Source organism: Salmo salar, chromosome 10, assembly GCF_965601325.2.
Source record: "Salmo salar chromosome 10, fSalSal1, whole genome shotgun sequence".
Lineage (NCBI taxonomy): Eukaryota > Metazoa > Chordata > Actinopteri > Salmoniformes > Salmonidae > Salmo > Salmo salar.
The window spans coordinates 89,815,733-89,836,254 of record NC_138300.1 but is presented as its reverse complement, the minus strand read 5'-3'; the positions used below and the strand labels follow the sequence as shown (position 1 = coordinate 89,836,254).

Sequence of the window (20,522 nt, the reverse complement as noted above, 5' to 3'; positions counted from 1 at the left end):
TGTATTTCAAAAGTAGCGCCCCACATGGCCAATCCCCATAATTCAATGTTTAGAACGGTTTACACCCACCCTCTCGCCACCGCCCCCCTTCAATGCACAGGCGCACTAACTTTCACAAGGCCGCCATTTTGTGCGGAGCCCACTCTGCAAAAGGGGAGAGGATTAAAACCGCAGGAGAAGAAGGGCGCAATTCTCAGCCATCTCTGTCTTATTGAAGAACATACTCTGGGCTTTCTGTCGAGTTCAGCGAGGAATTAAACGACGAAGAGCAGGTAAAGTAACAGTACTTTCCAGAAAAGGGGGCAGTTTTGCAGGAGCTTTAATCGGCCTCTAGGTGTCACGATGGTCCTCCCGGTCCAGGCGGTAGACGGGGGGTGTTTGTCTCCCTCTATCGTTATCGAACATTCAGCAAAAAAAACATTATAACCCAGAAGTTCAACGAAATGTCTCATTAACGAGTATTTTTAGAGCTATATTAGTTTGCACTTTGGCATGGATCGATCATTAAATACTTCAACGTGTTGGTTTAGTGTTTAGGCCAGGCGTCCATTTTATTTTTCTTCTTTGTGTCGTCTTTTTAACCCTGTGTCAAGATAGAAACTCGCGGCTGCGTATGAAGTCAGCGCGCGCCAGATTGTAGCTCGGTACACGGGATTTACTAAATCTCACAAGCATAATCTAACTAGTTAGACCCCTATCTACATAACGTTGGTTTCCACGCCACTAGCTAACGTTCGTTTTGTTAGCTAGTAAAGCCATCAATCGAAATTAGCTATAATTTACAAGAACGGTTTACTGTCAATATTGCCCCACCTTGATAACGGCCTTCGCAAAAGCTAACGTTAGTAACCCCTTACATTGACCAAACTAACGTTAAATAACTAGCTAATTAGAAAGTTATTTAACGTTAACTGTTTTAATATGACCACATTAACTAACTTCTAGCGTTAGCTAACAAGTATTTTAAAACGGTAAGGTCCTAGATGCAAAGACGTCACAATTTAGCAGACGCTATTTATCTAGCAATATAAAAGTTAGCTGGCTTGGCTTGTTGCGCAGACCGAATTCAAACAAGGGAGATACATAACATAAATGTCTCCGGTAGTCATTTTCACGAGCGTTTCCACTAGTACGACGTCTCCCTCCGGCCTCAAATTAATGCGACTTATCTAAAAAAAAAATATATATAATCTAAATGCCTCTGCTGCCAGCCCACTGCAGTTCGTCTTCCATCCAGTGTCCGCAGTCTGATTCAAAGCCTACATTGAGCTACAACGGCACTAACGTAAGCGAGCTAGAATGGATAAAAACAGGGTAGAGCTCCCTCTACAACCCGGCTGGTAGCGGTACAAAAACATGACAACCTACATGACTTCATGTCCACTATCAAAATGCTGTCCGTGTTCACTGTGAATGAATGTCACATCATACTTGTAGATTGTTTTTGATAATACCAGGTCAGCCACATTTGCTAGACTGGCTTAACTAGCTACGAATGTGTCTGTGCATTCAATACATGCAGTAGGTTTATGTAGATGTTCAACTTGTTTGTCTTCCCCACAGGTTGAGTGTCAGGTAACAGTCAGGAGAGTTGAGTCAGAAATTGAGCAAGCCAAGCAGATCTAGAAAGATGAAGTATTCCTTTCTAGTGCAGGTAACAATTTAGAAAGCTAAGGAAGTTGCATCATGTTTGAGATCTTGCCTGAACTGAACACAGTATGCCATTTTCAGTCAGTTAGGCCTTGCTAGATTGATCATATGTCCTGGTACACTTTCAACATTTATTAATAAATGGTTATGCTTTAAGATGACATTTTTAGATTGTGTGCTGATTGGTTTTGGGGTGATTCTCTCAGGTGTTACCGATGGACGGAGGACCAACAGATGTTGTGGTTGAGGCCAAGGACTTCATCACCTATGAGGGGGAGGAGGTGGTGGCAGACCTGCTCCAGCAAGCAGCAGAGGGGGTGATGGACCAGCAGCCAGAGGGAGTTGCTGGTCTGGATACCCAGCAGCTGGTGGAGGGAGTCAATGTGGAGATGATGGTAATGGACTCCCTGGACCCGGCCCTGCTTCAGATGAAGACTGAGGTGATGGACGCCCCTGTGGCTACAGCCCACGAGGCCACGGTCACCACGGTGGATGAGACCCAGATCATCACACTGCAGGTTGTCAACATGGATGAGCAGCAGCTGGGAGGCCTCGGGGAGCTACAGCTGGTCCAGGTCCCTGTCTCTGCTGTCCCTGTCACCCAGGCCACTGTAGAGGCGCTACAGGGCACCTTCGTGGACACCACGGCCATGCCCAAAGACGGAAACCCTGTTATCTGCCACACCCTGCCCCTGCCAGAGGGATTTCAGGTAAGAGAGACTGCACTTCATGACTAAATATTACATAATTCAGAACTAATGGGAGCATATTTCCCTATGAATGTACAACAATGTTTTGTACCACAGGTCAATATCTAAATGTACTAGTTGTAGAGAAATTAAAAACACTACTGCTTCTTCAGGTGGTGAAGGTTGGTGCGAATGGTGAGGTGGAAACAGTGGAGCAGGATGAGCTCCAGCACCAGGAGGAGCAGCAGGTCCATCCTGAGGAGGAGGAGCTGCACTGCGAGCCCGAGCCTGAAGAACCACAATGGGCCAAGGACCCCGACTACCAGCCCCCAGCCAAGAAGACCATCAAGAAGGCAAAAAAGAGCAAGCTGCGCTACAACACAGAGGGGGATAAAGACAACATGGACGTGTCTGTGTACGATTTTGAGGAGGAGCAGCAGGAAGGGATGCTCTCTGAGGTCAATGCAGAGAAGGTGGTGGGCAACATGAAACCCCCCAAACCTACCAAAATTAAGAAGAAGGGTAAGATTACCCCTTCTTTCTGTGTCCTTTGTTGCTGAGGAATTTTGTAACTCAAGTTGTAGTGCTAAATGCCTCTGCAAGTGCTGACTTTGTATGCTCCAGGTGTGAAGAAAACATTCCAGTGTGAGCTGTGTAGCTACACCTGTCCCCGCCGCTCCAACCTGGACCGACACATGAAAAGCCACACAGATGAGAGGCCCCACAAGTGCCATCTGTGTGGAAGGGCCTTCAGGACCGTTACCCTGCTGAGGAACCACCTCAACACACACACAGGTATGGTGACATCATAGTCACATTGACGGACAATTCTATATTCCTGTACATATTACCATGTTAGATACCATTATAACTCTATTTCTGTTTACAGGTACCAGACCACACAAGTGTCAAGATTGTGACATGGCCTTCGTGACCAGTGGAGAGCTGGTCCGACATCGTCGCTACAAGCACACACATGAGAAACCCTTCAAGTGCTCCATGTGTGACTATGCCAGTGTAGAGGTGAGCAAGTTAAAGCGGCACATCCGTTCCCACACTGGGGAGCGTCCGTTCCAGTGCAGTTTGTGCAGCTATGCCAGCAGAGACACCTACAAGCTGAAGAGACACATGAGGACACACTCGGGTAGGCACAGCCGCAGGGATACTGTGTAAGCACAATTAGTGACTGGCCTGATTTGTTGAACTTGTGCACTCATGTTTTCCTGCTTTGTTTTCCAGGAGAGAAGCCGTACGAGTGCTACATCTGCCACGCCCGTTTCACCCAGAGTGGAACCATGAAGATGCACATCCTGCAGAAGCACACAGAGAACGTGGCCAAGTTCCACTGCCCCCACTGTGACACGGTTATCGCCCGAAAGAGTGACCTGGGTTAGATAGCTAGTCATTGACTTTTGGCCTGATTATCCCAATATGTTGACAGCATAATTTGGAAATCTCCCCCGTAAACTTAATTGTGACTAGGGCTGTTGCAGTGACCGTATTACTGCCACACTGGCAGTCATGAAGGCAGTACAATTCCACATGACCGTTTAGTCACGGTAATTAGCCTTCTCCAAGCTCTGCTGCTGATGGTCATTAGTAGCCTCCCAATCTTGCTAACTGCCTGGTACTCAGCACTCTATTGTCCCTCTAATTACTCTGACATCAATGCAAATGTATTTGAAAATCTAACCAAACTCTTCAGGAGAGCTCATGCTGCGCAAGAAAACAGAGTAATGGCCTCTACAAAAAAGAGGAGGATCCCTTCAGCTTTCTATAGGCTAGGCCTAAATATATTTATTTCTCAACTTTCCTAATATTCAGTACATTGCTTATATTTACAACAGGAGTATAGCCTACCTGGCTGGCATGAAAATGACCACGGGGAAAGCGTCCCCTATTTGGTATTTAAATGCATAGATGACGTGTTTTTTTTCATGCTACACCTGTTTTGTTTCAGGTGCATGATAATGGTCCATTCTAAATCATGTAAATTTAAGATTAAATCAAGAATAGTCTGATCGGTGACCGTATTAGCCGGTCACTTGTGAATTATATATGATCACTTGTGAGTGATGCCCAGCATAAGAAACGATGCCTTTTTTAGCGACTTTTTCGAATCATAGTTGTACACCTCATGTAGCCTAGCCCATAGGCCTATATGTTTTGATAAGGTTTGTATCACAACTAAAACGGCCAAATTACTTCTTAAAATTAAGCACAGTAATCCACTTTACAAGGGGTGTAAAGCCTAAGTGGCATACATAAGCAGCGCGTGAGTTTCAAGTTGAGGGAAGATAATTTTCACCATAAAAATGGCACGTGGGTATCTGCTTCTATAAACCAATGAGGAGATGGGAGAGGCAGGACTTGCAGCACAATCTGCGTCACAAATAGAACTGACTTCTATTTTAGTCCTTGGCAACGCAGACGCTCGCGAACAGTGTGGGTGCAATAATTGAATAATATAGATTTCTAAATGTATTTTGCAACAACGAGCGGTGTAGTCAGGGTAAACATATAGCCCAATGTTTGTAGAACAACAAGTTACATTAATAACTCTAAATTAAGCATATAGGAGGACCTATTTCTATGTCAACCGCTCAACACAGAATAGCCGCATGAGCGCACTCCCTCAATCGTTTGGAGAAAATATCCTTTCTATTTTATTCAGCTTTGTTCAGTTGTATTCTTCATACTATTAAATAGGGTTGCACATTTTGGGGAATATTCAGAGGTGGAAACTTTGTGAATATATGGGAATTAATGGAAATGTATGCAAATTAATATTAATACCATTTTAAATGTAGATGTTTTTTTGCATTGGATATATTGACCATATCATATGGAGACAGAAACCTAAACATTTTACCTTATCATAAGTAGACATAATTGCACATGATTAAATCCTCCCAAAAAATAAACAATTTAGTCACGAATTTAACTGTAATTAAATGAGTTGACTCTTCACATGGGATAATTTCACTGAACAACAAAAGAAAGGGAATATTCAATGATCCTCAATGATCCATCGCATCTCCCAAAAAATGTTTTCAATATACATCTGCAAAATGATAGTCTGGAAACTAAAGCTTTGGATGTCTTCCCCTCAGGGTTCCATGTCTTCTCCCTGGACCTCCTCAATGTCCACCTCTTAAACATCATACTCTGAGGCCTCATCTTCACTGTCACTTTCCAACCTTGTTGAGGACGGCTTGTTGTCATGCTCAAAAAGCCTCAAATTTGCCCAGATGGCCACCACTTTTTCTACCCTTGTATTTTGATATTATTTTTTATTTTACCTTTATTTAACTAGGAAAGTCAGTTAAGAACAAATTCCTATTTTCATTGACGGCCTAGGAACACTGGGTTAACTGCCTTGTTCAGGGGCAGAAGGACAGATTTTTACCTTGTCAACTCGGGGATTCGATCTTGCAACCTTTCGGTTACAAGTCCAACGTTCTAACCACTAGGCTACCTGCCGCCCCATTAGTCAGCCTGTTGCGTGCTTTGGTGTGTGTGTTCCCTAACAAGGACCAGTTGCGCTCTGAGGTGGCTGATGTTGGTGGGATTTGGAGGATGATGGAGGCAACAGGGGAAAGAGCCTCAGATCTACAAAGTCCCGTGGCTGATGAGATATGTTGGCACGACTGCCATATTGCATCTCCATCCCAAATCCCTTGCTTGGAAGTGTACTTCGCCAGACTGCCAAGAACCTTGCCCTCATCCAGGCCAAGGTGGCGAGACACGGTAGTGATGACGCCATATGCCTTGTTGATCTCTGCACCAGATGGGATGCTCTTGCCAGCATACTTGGGGTCTAACATGTATGCTGCGGCGTGTATGGGCTTCAGGCAGAAGTCTTCACGCTTTTTAATGTATTTCAGAACTGCAGATTCCTCTGCTTGGAGCAGCAGTGAAGAGGGCAGGGCAGTACCGATTTCTTCTCTTACATCTGCAATCAGAGTCTGAACATCAGACAGGATGGCATTGTCTCCCTCAATCGTGCAATGGCTACTGCTATAGATTTCAGTCTGCTTACCACTCTCTCCCAAAATACATCCTCCAGGAGGATCCTGTTGGCAGACTGTGATATGGCCATTTCTTGAAGAGACTCCTTCCTCTCCAGGAGACTGTCAAACATGATGACAACACCACCCTAACGGGTGTTGCTGGGCAGCTTCAGTGTGGGGCTTTTATTCTTTTCACTTTGCTTGGTGAGGTAGATTGCTGCTATAACTTGATGACGCTTTACATAGCTAATAATTTCCTTGGCTCTCATGTAGAGTGCATCCATTGTTTTCAGTGCCATGATGTCCTTGAGGAGCAGATTCAATGCATGAGCAGCACAGCCAATGGATGTGATGTGAGGGTAGGACTCCTCCACTTTAGACCAAGCAGCCTTCATGTTCGCAGCGTTGTCTGTCACCAGTGCAAATATCTTCTGTGGTCCAAGGTCATTGATGACTGCCTTTAGCTCATCTGCAATGTAGATACCGGTGTGTTTGTTGTCCCTTGTGTATGTGCTCTTGTAGAATACTGGTGGAGGGGTGGAGATGATGTAGTTAATTATTCCTTGCCCACGAACATTCGACCACCCATCAGAGATGATTGCGATAGTTTGCTTTCTCTATGATTTGCTTGACCTTCACTTGAACTTTGCATCCAGTAAATTAGTAGATAAAGCATGTCAGGTTGGAGGAGTGTATGCTGGCGAATGACATTCAGAAATCTCTTCCAATACACATTTCCTGTGAGCATCAGAGGTGAACCAGTTGCATACACAGCTCGAACAAGACATTCATCAGCATTTCTCTGACTACGTTCCTCCATTGAGTCAAAAAATAGACTACATTTTCTTCATATCATGTTTCTTCAAACCTGTCTAAAATAAATATTGGATTTATTGGACTTTTTAAAATGTATATGTTCCAATTGCCTGCATCATTGGCTTGTAGGCTGTGTGTGGAAGCCAGGAGATGCTAAATGTGTTTGTTAATTAACATTAAATTACTGGGAGACCGACAGTTATTTGGTTTACATTCACAGGCTGACAATTTCGTGCTCGCCACAGCCCTAATTGTGACTCAACTTGTTTATATTGATGACATCTCTCAATAAGCTATTTTTTGCCCCCTCCAGGCGTCCACCTGCGAAAACAGCACTCGTTCATTGAGCAGGGCAGGAAATGTCGTTACTGTGATGCTGTGTTCCACGAGCGCTACGCACTCATCCAGCACCAGAAGTCCCACAAGAACGAGAAACGCTTCAAGTGTGACCAGTGTGATTACTGCTGCAGACAGGTGAGGTCCTGCCGTCTCTAACCTGGGATGATAGAGAATCTAGACTGGAGTAAATGTTAGGGGTATGAACGTTTAAACCAGGGGTCGGAACCGGTTCAGGAAACAGAACCGAAAACTGGAAAATATTTTTTCTTAGGATCAGAACCTGGAACGGAAGTGATCAGTACTTTTCCTGAACAGAACAATTATTTTAAACGCATTAGAACCGGTTAATAACCTTTTGCGTTGCGGACATTTGCTACCAAGCACCTATGCAAAACCCTCCTGTCAATCAGAATCTTCTTCCAGTGTCTGCCTGCCATCTGAAAATCTTTGCCTGTGTGTGCGCGTGTAGGCTTCTTTTCCCTCCCCCCGCAGACGCTGTAGCCTAGCCTACTGACGTTAAAACCGTGATTCAAATGATTGGGAGAGATTTTTAATTGGAGATGAATGGATTCACCTTTTTAATGCTATTTGGGATACTATAGTTAACACATTTCACAACTACAAAAAGATAAGACTTTTTAAATTCTGCCGCACTGCAAAAACAAGCTTGTTAGCTAGCTTCTCTGGTCTGATGTTCAGACATTAAAAGTTCCTCCGTTGAAGCCGCCCCTCCGTAGGTATAATTCTGTGGGCCTAATTCAGATAATGCATGTCATCACCAGATGCCCTGCGCTTTAAGCCAAGCTGCCTCCACCCTTTTTCCCCACCCGCAAAATTTGTTGCAAACCTCACGCCTTGTCTTTCCATCACGCATGTAAACAACTCACTGAACTATAGCTTCCCTGCTCCATAGCAAGCTGCTCTATCCGCACTGCATGATTGGTGAAGAAATTTAATGTCGAGCTAAATGTACAAATATATGATTTCAGAGGTTTAAAAAGGAACAGAAAGAAATGACAAACTACTTTTTTGTTCTAACCAGTTTTACTGGTCAGAACAATGAAACCAAAAAAATAATGGTTCTGTTTAGAACAAAATGATTGGAAATTTTTTGGGATCCAACCCCTGGTTTAAAGTAAAAAAAAAATTTTTTTATTTTTTTTTAATGAAATGTAATTGTTAATATTAAGAAAACAACATGTTTTTCCCCCCACAAAATTAAATTCACAGTGCCGTTATCACAAAACTACTAACAGGTCCTGATCATCATAAAGAGGAAAAAATTAACAAAAAGGCCTACCTAACCCGTTTTGTTACGGCATTGTAATGCATGTAGGGCCTCCCGAGTGGCGCAGCAGTGTAAGGCACTGCATCGCAGTGTTGAGGCATCAGTCCTTAAAAAATAAAAAAAAAGGTTTATTTTTATTAATCCCTCCCCCACCCCCCTCTTCGGAGGACAAATATCTTCGTTTTGTTACAGCTTTTTTGCTACTTATACATTTTACATACATGGTACTTTTATTTAAAGCAGTCGCATAACAATAATACATGACCAAACATTTAATCACCACTCTCAGCCCGTCCCTTCTTTCACTATAGACCACCCTTGTTTGTTTCCATGTGCCATATATATTTAAATTGTATTTCACGCGACGCGATTCCACTGGCTGTCCCACCTTCCCAGACAGGTTAAACAGATGGATTTTGATGGAGATTTGTATTTATTTATGTTAATTAGATTTCTGCGGGTGGCGCCAATTGTAGGCTAACGGTTAACCTCTATGGGTCCCCTTCCCGTTCTCATCCCGGTAACGGGATTGCTTGACAAGATAGCATGGCACGAAATTCAAAACAGCAATAATCTAATAATTTCAATTTCTCAAACAATCAACTATTTTACACCATTTTAAAGAAACAGCTCCTTAATCCAACCACATTGTCCGATTTCAAAGAGGCTTTACGGCGAAAGCATAAAGTTCGATTATGTTAGGACAGTACATGGACAGAAAATTACACACAGCCATTTTCAATGCAAGGACAGGCGTCACCAAAAGCAGAAAACCAGCTACAATTATGCACTAACCTTTGACAATCTTCATCAGATGACACTCCTAGGACATTATGTTAGACAATACATGCATTTTGTGTTCTATCAAGTTCATATTTATATCCAAAAACAGCATTTTACATTGGCGCGTGACGTTCAGAAAATGTATTTCCCCCAAAACTGCCTGTGAATCAGCACTACAATTTACAAAAATACTCGTCATAGACGTTGATAAAATATTAAACTGTTATTCAAAGAATTATAGATTAACATCTCCTGAATGCAACCGCATTGACAGATTTCTAAATAACTTTACTGGGAAAGCACACTTTGCAATAATCTGAGTACTGTGCTCAGAAAAATACACTACGCAATACAGATAGCTGCCATTTTGGAGTCATCTAAATGCATAAATAGCATTAGAAATATTCACTTACCTTTAATAATCTTCATCAGAAGGCACTTCCAGGAATCCCAGGTCCACAACAAATGTTTTGTTCGATAAAGTTCATAATTTAAGCTACTCAAAATGTAGGACGCGTGAGGAAAATGTCACGACGAAAAGTAAAAAAAAATCTATTTAGTTCGTTCAAACGTTGTATAGCATCAATCTTTAGGTCCTTTAGAACGTGAAGATTCAGTAATATTCCAACCGGACTCATGCATTGTCTTGAAATACGTTTTGGAACAGAGCTACCTTTCGCGTGAACGCGTGCCAATGAACTGACATCCTTCCCTGGGTTACCAACTTCCCAGCCTTCTCATTCGGTCTCTGTTCATCATAGACGCCTCAACAACTTTCTAAAGACTGTTGACATCTAGTGGAAGCCTTAGGAAGTGCAAAATGAATCCTTCGTCACTGTGTGTTCGATTGGTAATGACTTGAAAAACCTACAGGCACCAGCTTTTTCATTTCCTGGTTGTATTTTTCTCAGGTTTTTGCCTGCCATATGAGTTATGTTATACTCACAGACACCATTCAAACAGTTTTAGAAACTTCAGTGTTTTCTATCCAAATCTACTAATAATATGCATATTCTAGTTTCTGGGCCAGAGTAGTAACCTGTTTAAATTGGGTACGTTTTTCATCCGGCCGTGAAAATACTGCCCCCTAGCCCAGACAGGTTAAGCTAGGAACATTTTTTTGCACTGGATGCGTCTCAATCCACCGCATCCGCTGATGTCGCACCCCTGCATTTGCAGTGAAAGGTGGCAGAGCTAGAGCTGTGTTTCAGACCGTGAGACATCCTGAAAATCGGTCTTCTCGTCTGTAGCGTCTGAACGGTTTGGCCTACAAACTATTATGACCACTCTATGGAAAGATGACTTTCACGACCCCCACGGCGTTTTGGGACTTGTCTAAAGTTTAGGCTACATACTTATGACCCATCTGTTTTGTTCTAGGATGCCCACAAGACTCATCTGAAGGAATTTAAATAGATTGCATGATTGAAAAAGCATGACCCTCCCCCATTTTCCTTCGGGTAACAGTTGTGTAAATTTAGACCGGACCCTACCTTCCTGCCAATGACCTTGATTGGATATTCAGTGACAAAGGAGCACTGACTTCATAGCCCAGCATCCTACATTAACTAGGGATGTGACAAATGGATGTTTTCATGTTTAAACTGCCTTTTTTTAAATCGAAGTTCTACCGCAATCATACAGTTTTATTTTTTTTATTTTACTTTTATTTAACCAGGCAAGTCAGTTAAGAACAAATTCTTATTTTCAATGACTGCCTAGGAACAGCCTGTTCGGGGGCAGGACGACAGATTTGTACCTTGTCAGCTCGGGGGTTTGAACTTAAAACCTTCCGGTTACTAGTCCAACGCTTTAACCACAAGGCTACCCTGCCGCCCCATACAGTAGGCTAAGGCATCTGGAATCTGCTTTGTGGCTGCCTGAAAAGGCAGGTGAGATTTTGTCCTGACGACAGCTGTTAATTCACATTGACTCGTGTTCCTTCCATTTGTTATATGCATTAGCGACTCTAGCCAAGTGATCACAGTTCACCTCCTTGCGTTCTGTTTTCCCTGCATTAGGCCTACCTGTCTCTCTCACAATTTTGATCTGATCGCTCCCTCTACACACACGTGTTGCGTGCCCAAGCTCACATTAAGTCTACAGAAATGACTGCCTACAAAAACATATCTAACTGACCGGATACACTAACAAAGCTGTAGACCAGCTACATTCCTTGCCAAATCATGACATTTTTGTCACAATTTCAAAATGGACTGGTTGATTTTAAAGTAGAGAAATATGTGTTCCAGCCATGAACTGCAGTTCTGGAATAATATGTGTTTTGTCTATTTTAGGCCTCTTTTCTTGCGAACCACTATAGTGTTCCATTTCGAATAGAACCGTGGCATGTTCTGGACTGAAATATGCAACAAAAACATTGTTTTGATGAAGGCAAATATTCATTAGTTGAGGGGCCCACTTTGTTTCATGATTAACAAAAGCCTGCCCACCAAGTTTGTATGTAGCTCTGTCCTTGTTCTTTTATTTTAATGTTCTGTATTATGTAATGATTTATGTGGACCCCAGGAAGAGTAGCTGCAACAATCACCACAACAAATGGGATCGTAATAAAATATCTCCCCCGAATTGGCCTACATCACTGCAGTTTACAGTCTGAGACAATAATTGTGTACTCATTTGAGAACAATAATAATTTTCCTCATTGCACTGTTGTAGCCTAGGTAGAACAATGTTATTGTCTAATAACGTAGGCCTAATCAATAGTGGAGCTTTGCGTGCCTGACTGCTGCCGAGCGCAGCCTGGAGGAATGCACATACAGTTGAAATTGGAAGTTTACATACACTTAGGTTGGAGTCATTAAAACTTGTTTTTCAACCACTCCACAAATTCCTTTATAACAAACTATAGTTTTGGCTAGTCGGTTAGGACTTCTACTTTGTGCATGACACAAGTAATTTTTCTAACAATTGTTTACAGACGGATTATTTCACTTATAATTCACTGCATCACAATTCCAGTGGGTCAGAAGTTTACATACACAAACTTGACTGTGACTTTAAACAGCTTGGAAAATTCCAGAAAATGTCATGCCTTTAGAAGCTTCTGTTAGGCTAATTGACATAATTTTTGTCAATTGTAGGTGTACCTGTGGATGTATTTCAAGGCCTACCTTCAAGCTCTGTGCCTCTTTGCTTGACATCATGGGAAAATCAAAGAAATCAGTCATGACCTCAGAAAATAAATTGTAGACCTCCAAAATTCTGGTTCATGCTTGGGAGCAATTTCCAAATGCCTGAAGGTACCACATTCATCTGAACAAACAATAGTACGCAAGTATAAACACCATGGGACCATGCAGCCGTCAAACTGCTCAGGAAGGAGACGCGTTCTGTCTCCTAGAGATGAACTTACTTTGGTGAGAAAAGTGCAAATCAATCCCAGAACAACAGCAAAGGACCTTGTGAAGATGCTGGAGGAAACGGGTACAAAAGTATCTATATCCACAGTAAAACGAGTCCTATATCGACATAACCTGAAAGGCCACTCAGCAAGGAAGAAGCCACTGCTCCAAAACCGCCATAAAAAAGCCAGACTATGGTTTGCATCTGCAAATGGGGACAAAGATTGTACTTTTTGGAGAAATGTCCTCTGGTCTGATGAAACAAAAATAGAACTGTTTGGATGGAAAAGGGGGAGGCTTGCAAGCCGAAGCACACCATCCCAACCGTGAAGCACGGGGGTGGCAGCATCATGTTGTGGTGGTGCTTTGCTGCAGGAGGGACTGGTGCACTTCATAAAATAGATGGTATCATGAGGGAGGACAATTAATTATGTGGATATATTGAAGCAACATCTCAAGACATCAGTCAGGAAGTTAAGCTTGTTCTCAAATGGGTCTTCCAAATGGACAATGACCTCAAGCATACTTCCAAAGTTGTGGCAAAATGGCTTAAGGCCAACAAAGTCAAGGTATTGGAGTGGCCATCACAAGCTTGTGGAAGGCTACCTGAAACGTTTGACCCAAGTTAAACAATTTAAAGACAATGCTACCAAGTACGAATTGAGTGTCTGTAAACTTATGACCCACTGGGAATGTGATGAAAGAAATAAAAGCTGAAATCAATTTTCTCTCTTATTCTGACATTTCACATTCTTAAAATAAATTGGTGGCCCTAACTGTCCTAAGACAGGGAATTTTTACTAGGATTAAATGTCAGGAATTGTGAAAAACTGAGTTTAAATGTATTTGGCTAAGGTGTATGTGAACTTCCAACTCCAACTGTATATACCATTTCATACTTCTTTTTCTTGCACTTTGACAGGTAAATATTTATAGCCGTAATATTTAGCTAATGCGTGGCCTAATCGTCTACACAACTCTAGCCTCTCTCTCTCTATTCCAGGCTACAGACTCAAGACTCTCCGCTATTCCTCTTTTTGTGAAATCCCATATATATATTTCACAAAATATATATATACTGCTCAAAAAAATAAAGGGAACACTTATACAACAGAATGTAACTCCAAGTCAATCACACTTCTGTGAAATCAAACTGTCCACTTAGGAAGCAACACTGATTGACAATAAATTTCACATGCTGTTGTGCAAATGGAATAGACAATAGGTGGAAATTATAGGCAATTAGCAAGACACCCCCAATAAAGGAGTGGTTCTGCAGGTGGGGACCACAGACCACTTCTCAGTTCCTATGCTTCCTGGCTGATGTTTTGGTCACTTTTGAATGCTGGCAGTGCTTTCACTCTAGTGGTAGCATGAGACGGAGTCTACAACCCACACAAGTGGCTCAGGTAGTGCAGCTCATCCAGGATGGCACATCAATGCGAGCTGTGGCAAGAAGGTTTGCTGTGTCTGTCAGCGTAGTGTCCAGAGCATGGAGGCGCTACCAGGAGACAGGCCAATACATCAGGAGATGTGGAGGAGGCCGTAGGAGGGCAACAACCCAGCAGCAGGACCGCTACCTCCGCCTTTGTGCAAGGAGGAGCAGGAGAAGCACTGCCAGAGCCCTGCAAAATGACCTCCAGCAGGCCACAAATGTGCATGTGTCTGCTCAAACAGTCAGAAACAGACTCCATGAGGGTGGTATGAGGGCCCGACGTCCACAGGTGGGGGTTGTGCTTACAGCCCAACACCGTGCAGGACGTTTGGCATTTGCCAGAGAACACCAAGATTGGCAAATTCGCCACTGGCACCCTGTGCTCTTCACAGATGAAAGCAGGTTCACACTGAGCACATGTGACAGACGTGACAGTCTGGAGACACCGTGGAGAACGTTCTGCTGTGCTCCATGTGCTCGCCAGAGGTAGCCTGACTGCCATTAGGTACCGAGATGAGATCCTCAGACCCCTTGTGAGACCATATGCTGGTGCGGTTGTCCCTGGGTTCCTCCTAATGCAAGACAATGCTAGACCTCATGTGGCTGGAGTGTGTCAGCAGTTCCTGCAAGAGGAAGGCATTGATTCTATGGACTGGCCCGCCCGTTCCCCAGACCTGAATCCAATTGAGCACATCTGGGACATCATGTCTCGCTCCATCCACCAACGCCACGTTGCACCACAGACTGTCCAGGAGTTGGCGGATGCTTTAGTCCAGGTCTGGGAGGAGATCCCTCAGGAGACCATCCGCCACCTCATCAGGAGCATGCCCAGGCGTTGTAGGGAGGTCATACAGGCATGTGGAGGCCACACACACTACTGAGCCTCATTTTGACTTGTTTTAAGGACATTACATCAAAGTTGGATCAGCCTGTAGTGTGGTTTTCCACTTTAATTTTGAGTGTGACTCCAAATCCAGACCTCCAAGGGTTGATAAATTGGATTTCCATTGATTATTTTTGTGTGATTTTGGTTGTCAGCACATTCAACTATGTAAAGAAAAAAGTATTTAATAAGATTATTTCTTTCATTCAGATCTATGATGTGTTATTTTAGTGTTCCCTTTATTTTTTTGAGCAGTGTATATTAGGGCTAATAGACTTTTCATGGAGAGAAGCAGGCTTGCTTTTGATAATTGCTGAATGTAAAATTAAATGTCGGGGAAAGATGCACAGAGTATCGCTGGCTAGTTATAACATTGTTTTACTGATGTATTTAAATGGTTGCACAGGACAGACCTTGATGAGCACAGTAAAAAAGAAGATCCAGATTAATTGACATCCATTAGAAAAATGGAAATCACTTGAGCAATGAGGCAAGCAATGACATGACGTAAAAGATGCGCAGGGTAAAACGCGTTTGAATATCTACATTTAATTTTAAATATTAGTTTCTATTTTATATTTTTATTAGGCTACATGTAGCCTACATTTGAAGTATTGTTGTCACACTAACCAGGTTTTCATCCAACCTTTTTATGAGAGTAAAGTACATTTCGCAGATAAAAAATGTCATGACGGCTGATGGAAAAAGAAAATGGGTAAACTATCCAAATGTCGACAAAACAAGACGCTAGAGAAGGTGGGATCTTTTAGCGTTGGAAAAGTGCATTATACGAGAAATGTCGGTGGAAACACTTATGTCCAAATATTGATATAACAACCATCATATCGAATGAAACATGGGGTCACGCGATAACGTGTTGTCCTCCCATTACAACTCGTTGGGAAAGCATGCAGTTTATTAGGCTACAAATTAAATGTAAAGTTATGAACTTCACAGGGTGGTGAAGATTCAAGGTGATGAGCTTGATGCTTCTTTCAAATAAATATCGAGGGTCTTATTCTGGTGACATGATCATTGATGCTTTGCTGCCGTTTGACAAATACAAATAATCTCGCTCTTTTGTCCATAATAATCTCATGTAGAGCGTGCGGATACAGTACTGTATCTGCACACTGTTTTCTAGAACGCAAGTGAAAATACCAGAGTGGGCACAATCGCTATATAACGGATTTGTTTTTTGTGAGAACCATCAGAGTTGAAAATGCAATGGAAACTCATTTAACTTGTATTTTTTATTCAGTACATGGGAATTTAACCACGTAAGATATTTTTATGTGTACTACGTCGTCACGCACAGCCTTTTATCTGCAACAAGTCATTTTGATGGAAACTCATCTCTTCTGGGAAATATGCAGATTTTAGAATATTCACATGAAAATCTGTTACCAATTGGATGGAAACCTAGTTTATGGCAATGAACACACACTGAATGGTCTGTTTTACCACCTTAATAACAGGTGTGCAGTAGGATATACAGCGTGCAGTAGGATGCTTTGATCAGTTGATTGACCGTTGTAGGCTACTGTAGAACAAACTTTCCTCTAGTGTGGATGCTCACCAACAGTTTAAAGTCATGTGTAATTTAGAGTTATCATCCTTTGTGTGGATGGCCCTTAACACTTAAAGTGGTAAATGCTGCCCTCTAGCGGATAATATGAATATGGTATGATACAGTACTGGTTCTCAACCAGGGATTGATTTGATAGAAATCACCACTGCAACATTGATAGCCTAGTAAAAAGAGATTCAATATTCCCTGCTATTTTGTTTTAATTATCATTTTGGAGGGGGAAGGTAAAAAAATAAATAATAATCTAATGCTCTGGAAGGGCCAGGTAAAAATATATATTTTCCTCAGGGGGAGGACCATCGATTTTCATTTCATTGCAATTACCTCCAGGTGTGTCCCTCAATATAAAAAACCGTTCACTCATTATGGATACTGGACATTCAGCATAGTTTTGAGATGGAGTTGGTAAAAGTTTTCTGTCCTGATGTTTTTCTTGCTGTCCTTGCATTGACTAGGAGCGCCACATGCTGATGCACAGGCGCACCCACACAGGAGAGAAGCCTTACGCCTGTAGCCAGTGTGAGAAGACCTTCCGTCAGAAGCAGCTCCTGGACATGCACTTCCGCCGCTACCATGACCCCAACTTTGTGCCTACCGCCTTTGTGTGCACCAAGTGTGGCAAGGCCTTCACCCGCAGGGTATGGACACTTACTCAAACACACATTATTGAGTGGAAGAATACATCCATTTTTTATGTTTTTTGGCATAGCCCTTCATTTTATCCTTTTGTTAAAAAGTTTTTTGTTTTTTTAAATCTCTCCTCAGAACACCATGGCCAGACATGCAGAGAACTGTAACGGGGATCCTAGTGAAGGAGAGAACGGATCCCCACCCAAGAGAGGACGAGGTGGGAGGAAGAGGAAGATGCGCTCAAGGAAGGACGACGACGATGATGATGATGATGACGATGACGACAGTGGTGAGAGGCCCTTTCTTATACTGAAACATATCTAATTGTAGTGTCCTATAAACTATTGCTCTTTGGATGTAATGAGATCAGTGTTAGACTCTTTAACTTCCCACCTCCAGAGGACAATGCTGATCCTGAGCTGGATGACATTGATGAAGAGGATGAGGAGGCTGAGGCAGCATTGCTGGAGGAAGAGGAGGAGGAGGAGATGGAGTTGGAGCAGGCTCCACCCACCAAACCTATTCCTGCCCCTGTAGAGCCGCCTGTCAAGAGGAAACGCGGCAGACCCCCCAAGAACATCCCCAAACCCTCCCCACCCGCCAAAGCCAGCAAGGCTGCCCCCAAAGGCAAGGCTGCTGCAGGTGAGTTAAATCTCCCTGATCCAATATCATGCGATGTTTAAATCAGGGATGGCAACTTTGATGGGGGTAGGGGCCACATGAAATCTGAACTCTGCGATTCTCAAGTTTCCCATGTGTATCAAGAATAGGCCACCCCCCAAAGGACATCCAGTCAACATGACACAACTGTGGGAAGCATTGGAGTCCACATGGGCCAGTATCTCTGTGGAACGCTTTCAACACTTTGTAGAGTCCATGCCATGATGAATTGAGGCTGTTCTGAGGGAAAAAGTGGGTGCAACATAATATAAGGAAGGTGTTCCTAGTATTGTTTTACATTTTGGGTAAATTGATCTGCGGGCCTACAAAAAGCGGGCAGGCCGCCAGTTGCCCATCCCTGGTCTAAATCTATGCCCCGTTTATGCTTTACTGACCATTTTAATGTCGAGTTATAATACCTGGTGTTGTCTCCTCAGCTGCAGCCATCATCCAGGTGGAGGATGAGAATACCGGCGCCATAGAGAACATCATAGTGAAGAAGGAGCCAGAGGTTGAACAGGCTGCCCCAGAGGTGGTGGTGGAGCAGCCAGAGGAGGCGGGGGTGGAGACGGTGGAGCTGCCTGTAGCAGACACTGCCCCCAACGGAGACCTCACCCCTGAGATGATCCTCAGCATGATGGACCGGTGATCTAGCCCACACAGACTGCTCAAAGACATCCCCTTGTCTCAACCTTTCCCTTCAACAAGTCCACCCTCTTCATACGATCTGCCATCTTACAAACCACTCCGCTTTACACTTTTGGTTTTTGTCTTAAACAAATCGGTGTGTTTTCTTATCACTCTCAAACCCACTTCCTTCCATGCATTCATTGTAATAGTTTAAGTTCCAGCTGCTTGGTCTGTAGAAATGTATATATTTTTTTGGGGGAGGAATGTTGGAGAAATGTGTAGTAATGGATCCCTTCATGGAGGGATGGTAGCTGAGGTTCGACACATGGTGGACATTGGGACTTTCTGTAGTGGTCAGTTTTTTGAATTTTTTTATTAGTTTTTTTTCCCTCCAACTAATAAACTATTTTCTTAACCTGTTTGTGAGCTTGACATGGCAACAGTGAGTGCCAATAATTTCAGCCTTGTTATCTAGGACCTCTGCTGTAGACTAAAACTATTACTTTCGCTGTCAAAGGAAGTCCTTCCATTTTTTAACACTTTATTCACTGCATATTACATTTTACTTACTGTTATACTTGTCACAGATTATGAAGTTTGTAGAGGCGTACATTAACTACTAAAGTCAGGGACAGTGACATGCATCCACCCACAAAGTTTTTAAGACTGCAGTTATGTTGTACAAATGGTAATCTTGGCTGGTTTTGCTTGTAAATACTTTTTTAGTTTTATTACAAACATATTTGAATCTTTTTCTAGTGATCTAAAGAACTTTAATGCTGGGGGAAAGGAACTCTTAACCATAGCTGTTTGGAACACAGGCTGTATGTGGATTTCTAATCTCTAAAGTGGGAGACTTTGCCCACTGTAAATCATGTTGGAGATATGACCTTTCCGGTTTTGAGCTTTTTAGCCTGAATATCTAGTGTATTTTATTTTATTTTTTTTATTTTTTTTGAGCTACAGAGGATAGCAGCTTTACTCACTCTTAACCTACCTAACATCTGGACCGCATGGACTAATGTTAGAGGTTTTGAAAGATGACCATGTACGTCTTGTTTTGCTTTTCAAGATAAGGTAGAGAGATTGTGATGTAAATTGCGCCCATGTTCTGGAAAGCTTTAATCAAGTTCTGTGTGAAACTGTAAAGGAGGGAGGTGTCCAATTGAACTAGCTTCAGGTCTTAACTGTAAATGAAAGATGATTATTAAGGCTTTGGTAATCTTGTGAAGCAGAATGTTTCTCCCAGTTCACTGTTCATTTCTCAAACCATTTTGTGCTAATGGTGCAGTTTTGTTGTGGGATGTCTACAGACGCGTTCAGAGGGCCTTGTGGAATTCTGATTAGGAGGTTCAAAAAGGGGAGGAGAGAACTATAAGGGAAAGATATTTTGTATAAAGGTTGTTAGTTGTTTCAGTTGACTATGTCCTTTCTTTCATAGAACATTTGACGCTGATACAACATGAAGCTTCCTTCTATATGTAATTGCATTTAAATTGCTTTTGTCAAGCTCTTAACAATTCTAGGTTGATGCATTTTTGTACCTGGCTGTACTGTGTGAATTTTACAATGATCTGAAAACCAACATAGATACATGTATTGTTGGGTTGAGAGGGCATGTTGGTATGCGGAATGTATTACTGTACAGCTAATAAAAAGATATTGGCCTACTCCTGTTTTTTCCTTTGTATTTTTTGTTGAAGTTCTTTTGACATTACTATGTTATTGCAGCAGATCATGTAGGGATCTT

General features: G+C 42.5%; 1 protein-coding gene across 2 annotated transcripts; it reads left to right on the top strand.

The window, feature by feature from the left end:
- The first annotated feature begins 105 nt into the window (after nt 1-105).
- LOC106560835 (transcriptional repressor CTCF) lies at nt 106-20,442 on the top strand. Of its 2 annotated transcripts, none has more exons than XM_014124191.3 (11): nt 106-272; nt 1,857-2,360; nt 2,513-2,861; nt 2,964-3,134; nt 3,229-3,483; nt 3,579-3,728; nt 7,482-7,642; nt 17,308-17,490; nt 17,618-17,771; nt 17,882-18,124; nt 18,580-20,442. In XM_014124191.3, the coding sequence occupies exons 2-11, from the start codon at nt 1,866-1,868 to the stop codon at nt 18,789-18,791; spliced, it is 2,373 nt and encodes a 790-aa protein (XP_013979666.1). In that variant the 5' UTR covers nt 106-272; nt 1,857-1,865; the 3' UTR covers nt 18,792-20,442. The 2 variants fall into 2 exon arrangements, with proteins under 2 accessions (XP_013979666.1, XP_082813352.1); XM_082957226.1 differs by lacking the exon at nt 106-272 and adding an exon at nt 1,554-1,654.
- Nucleotides 20,443-20,522: the final 80 nt, after the last annotated feature.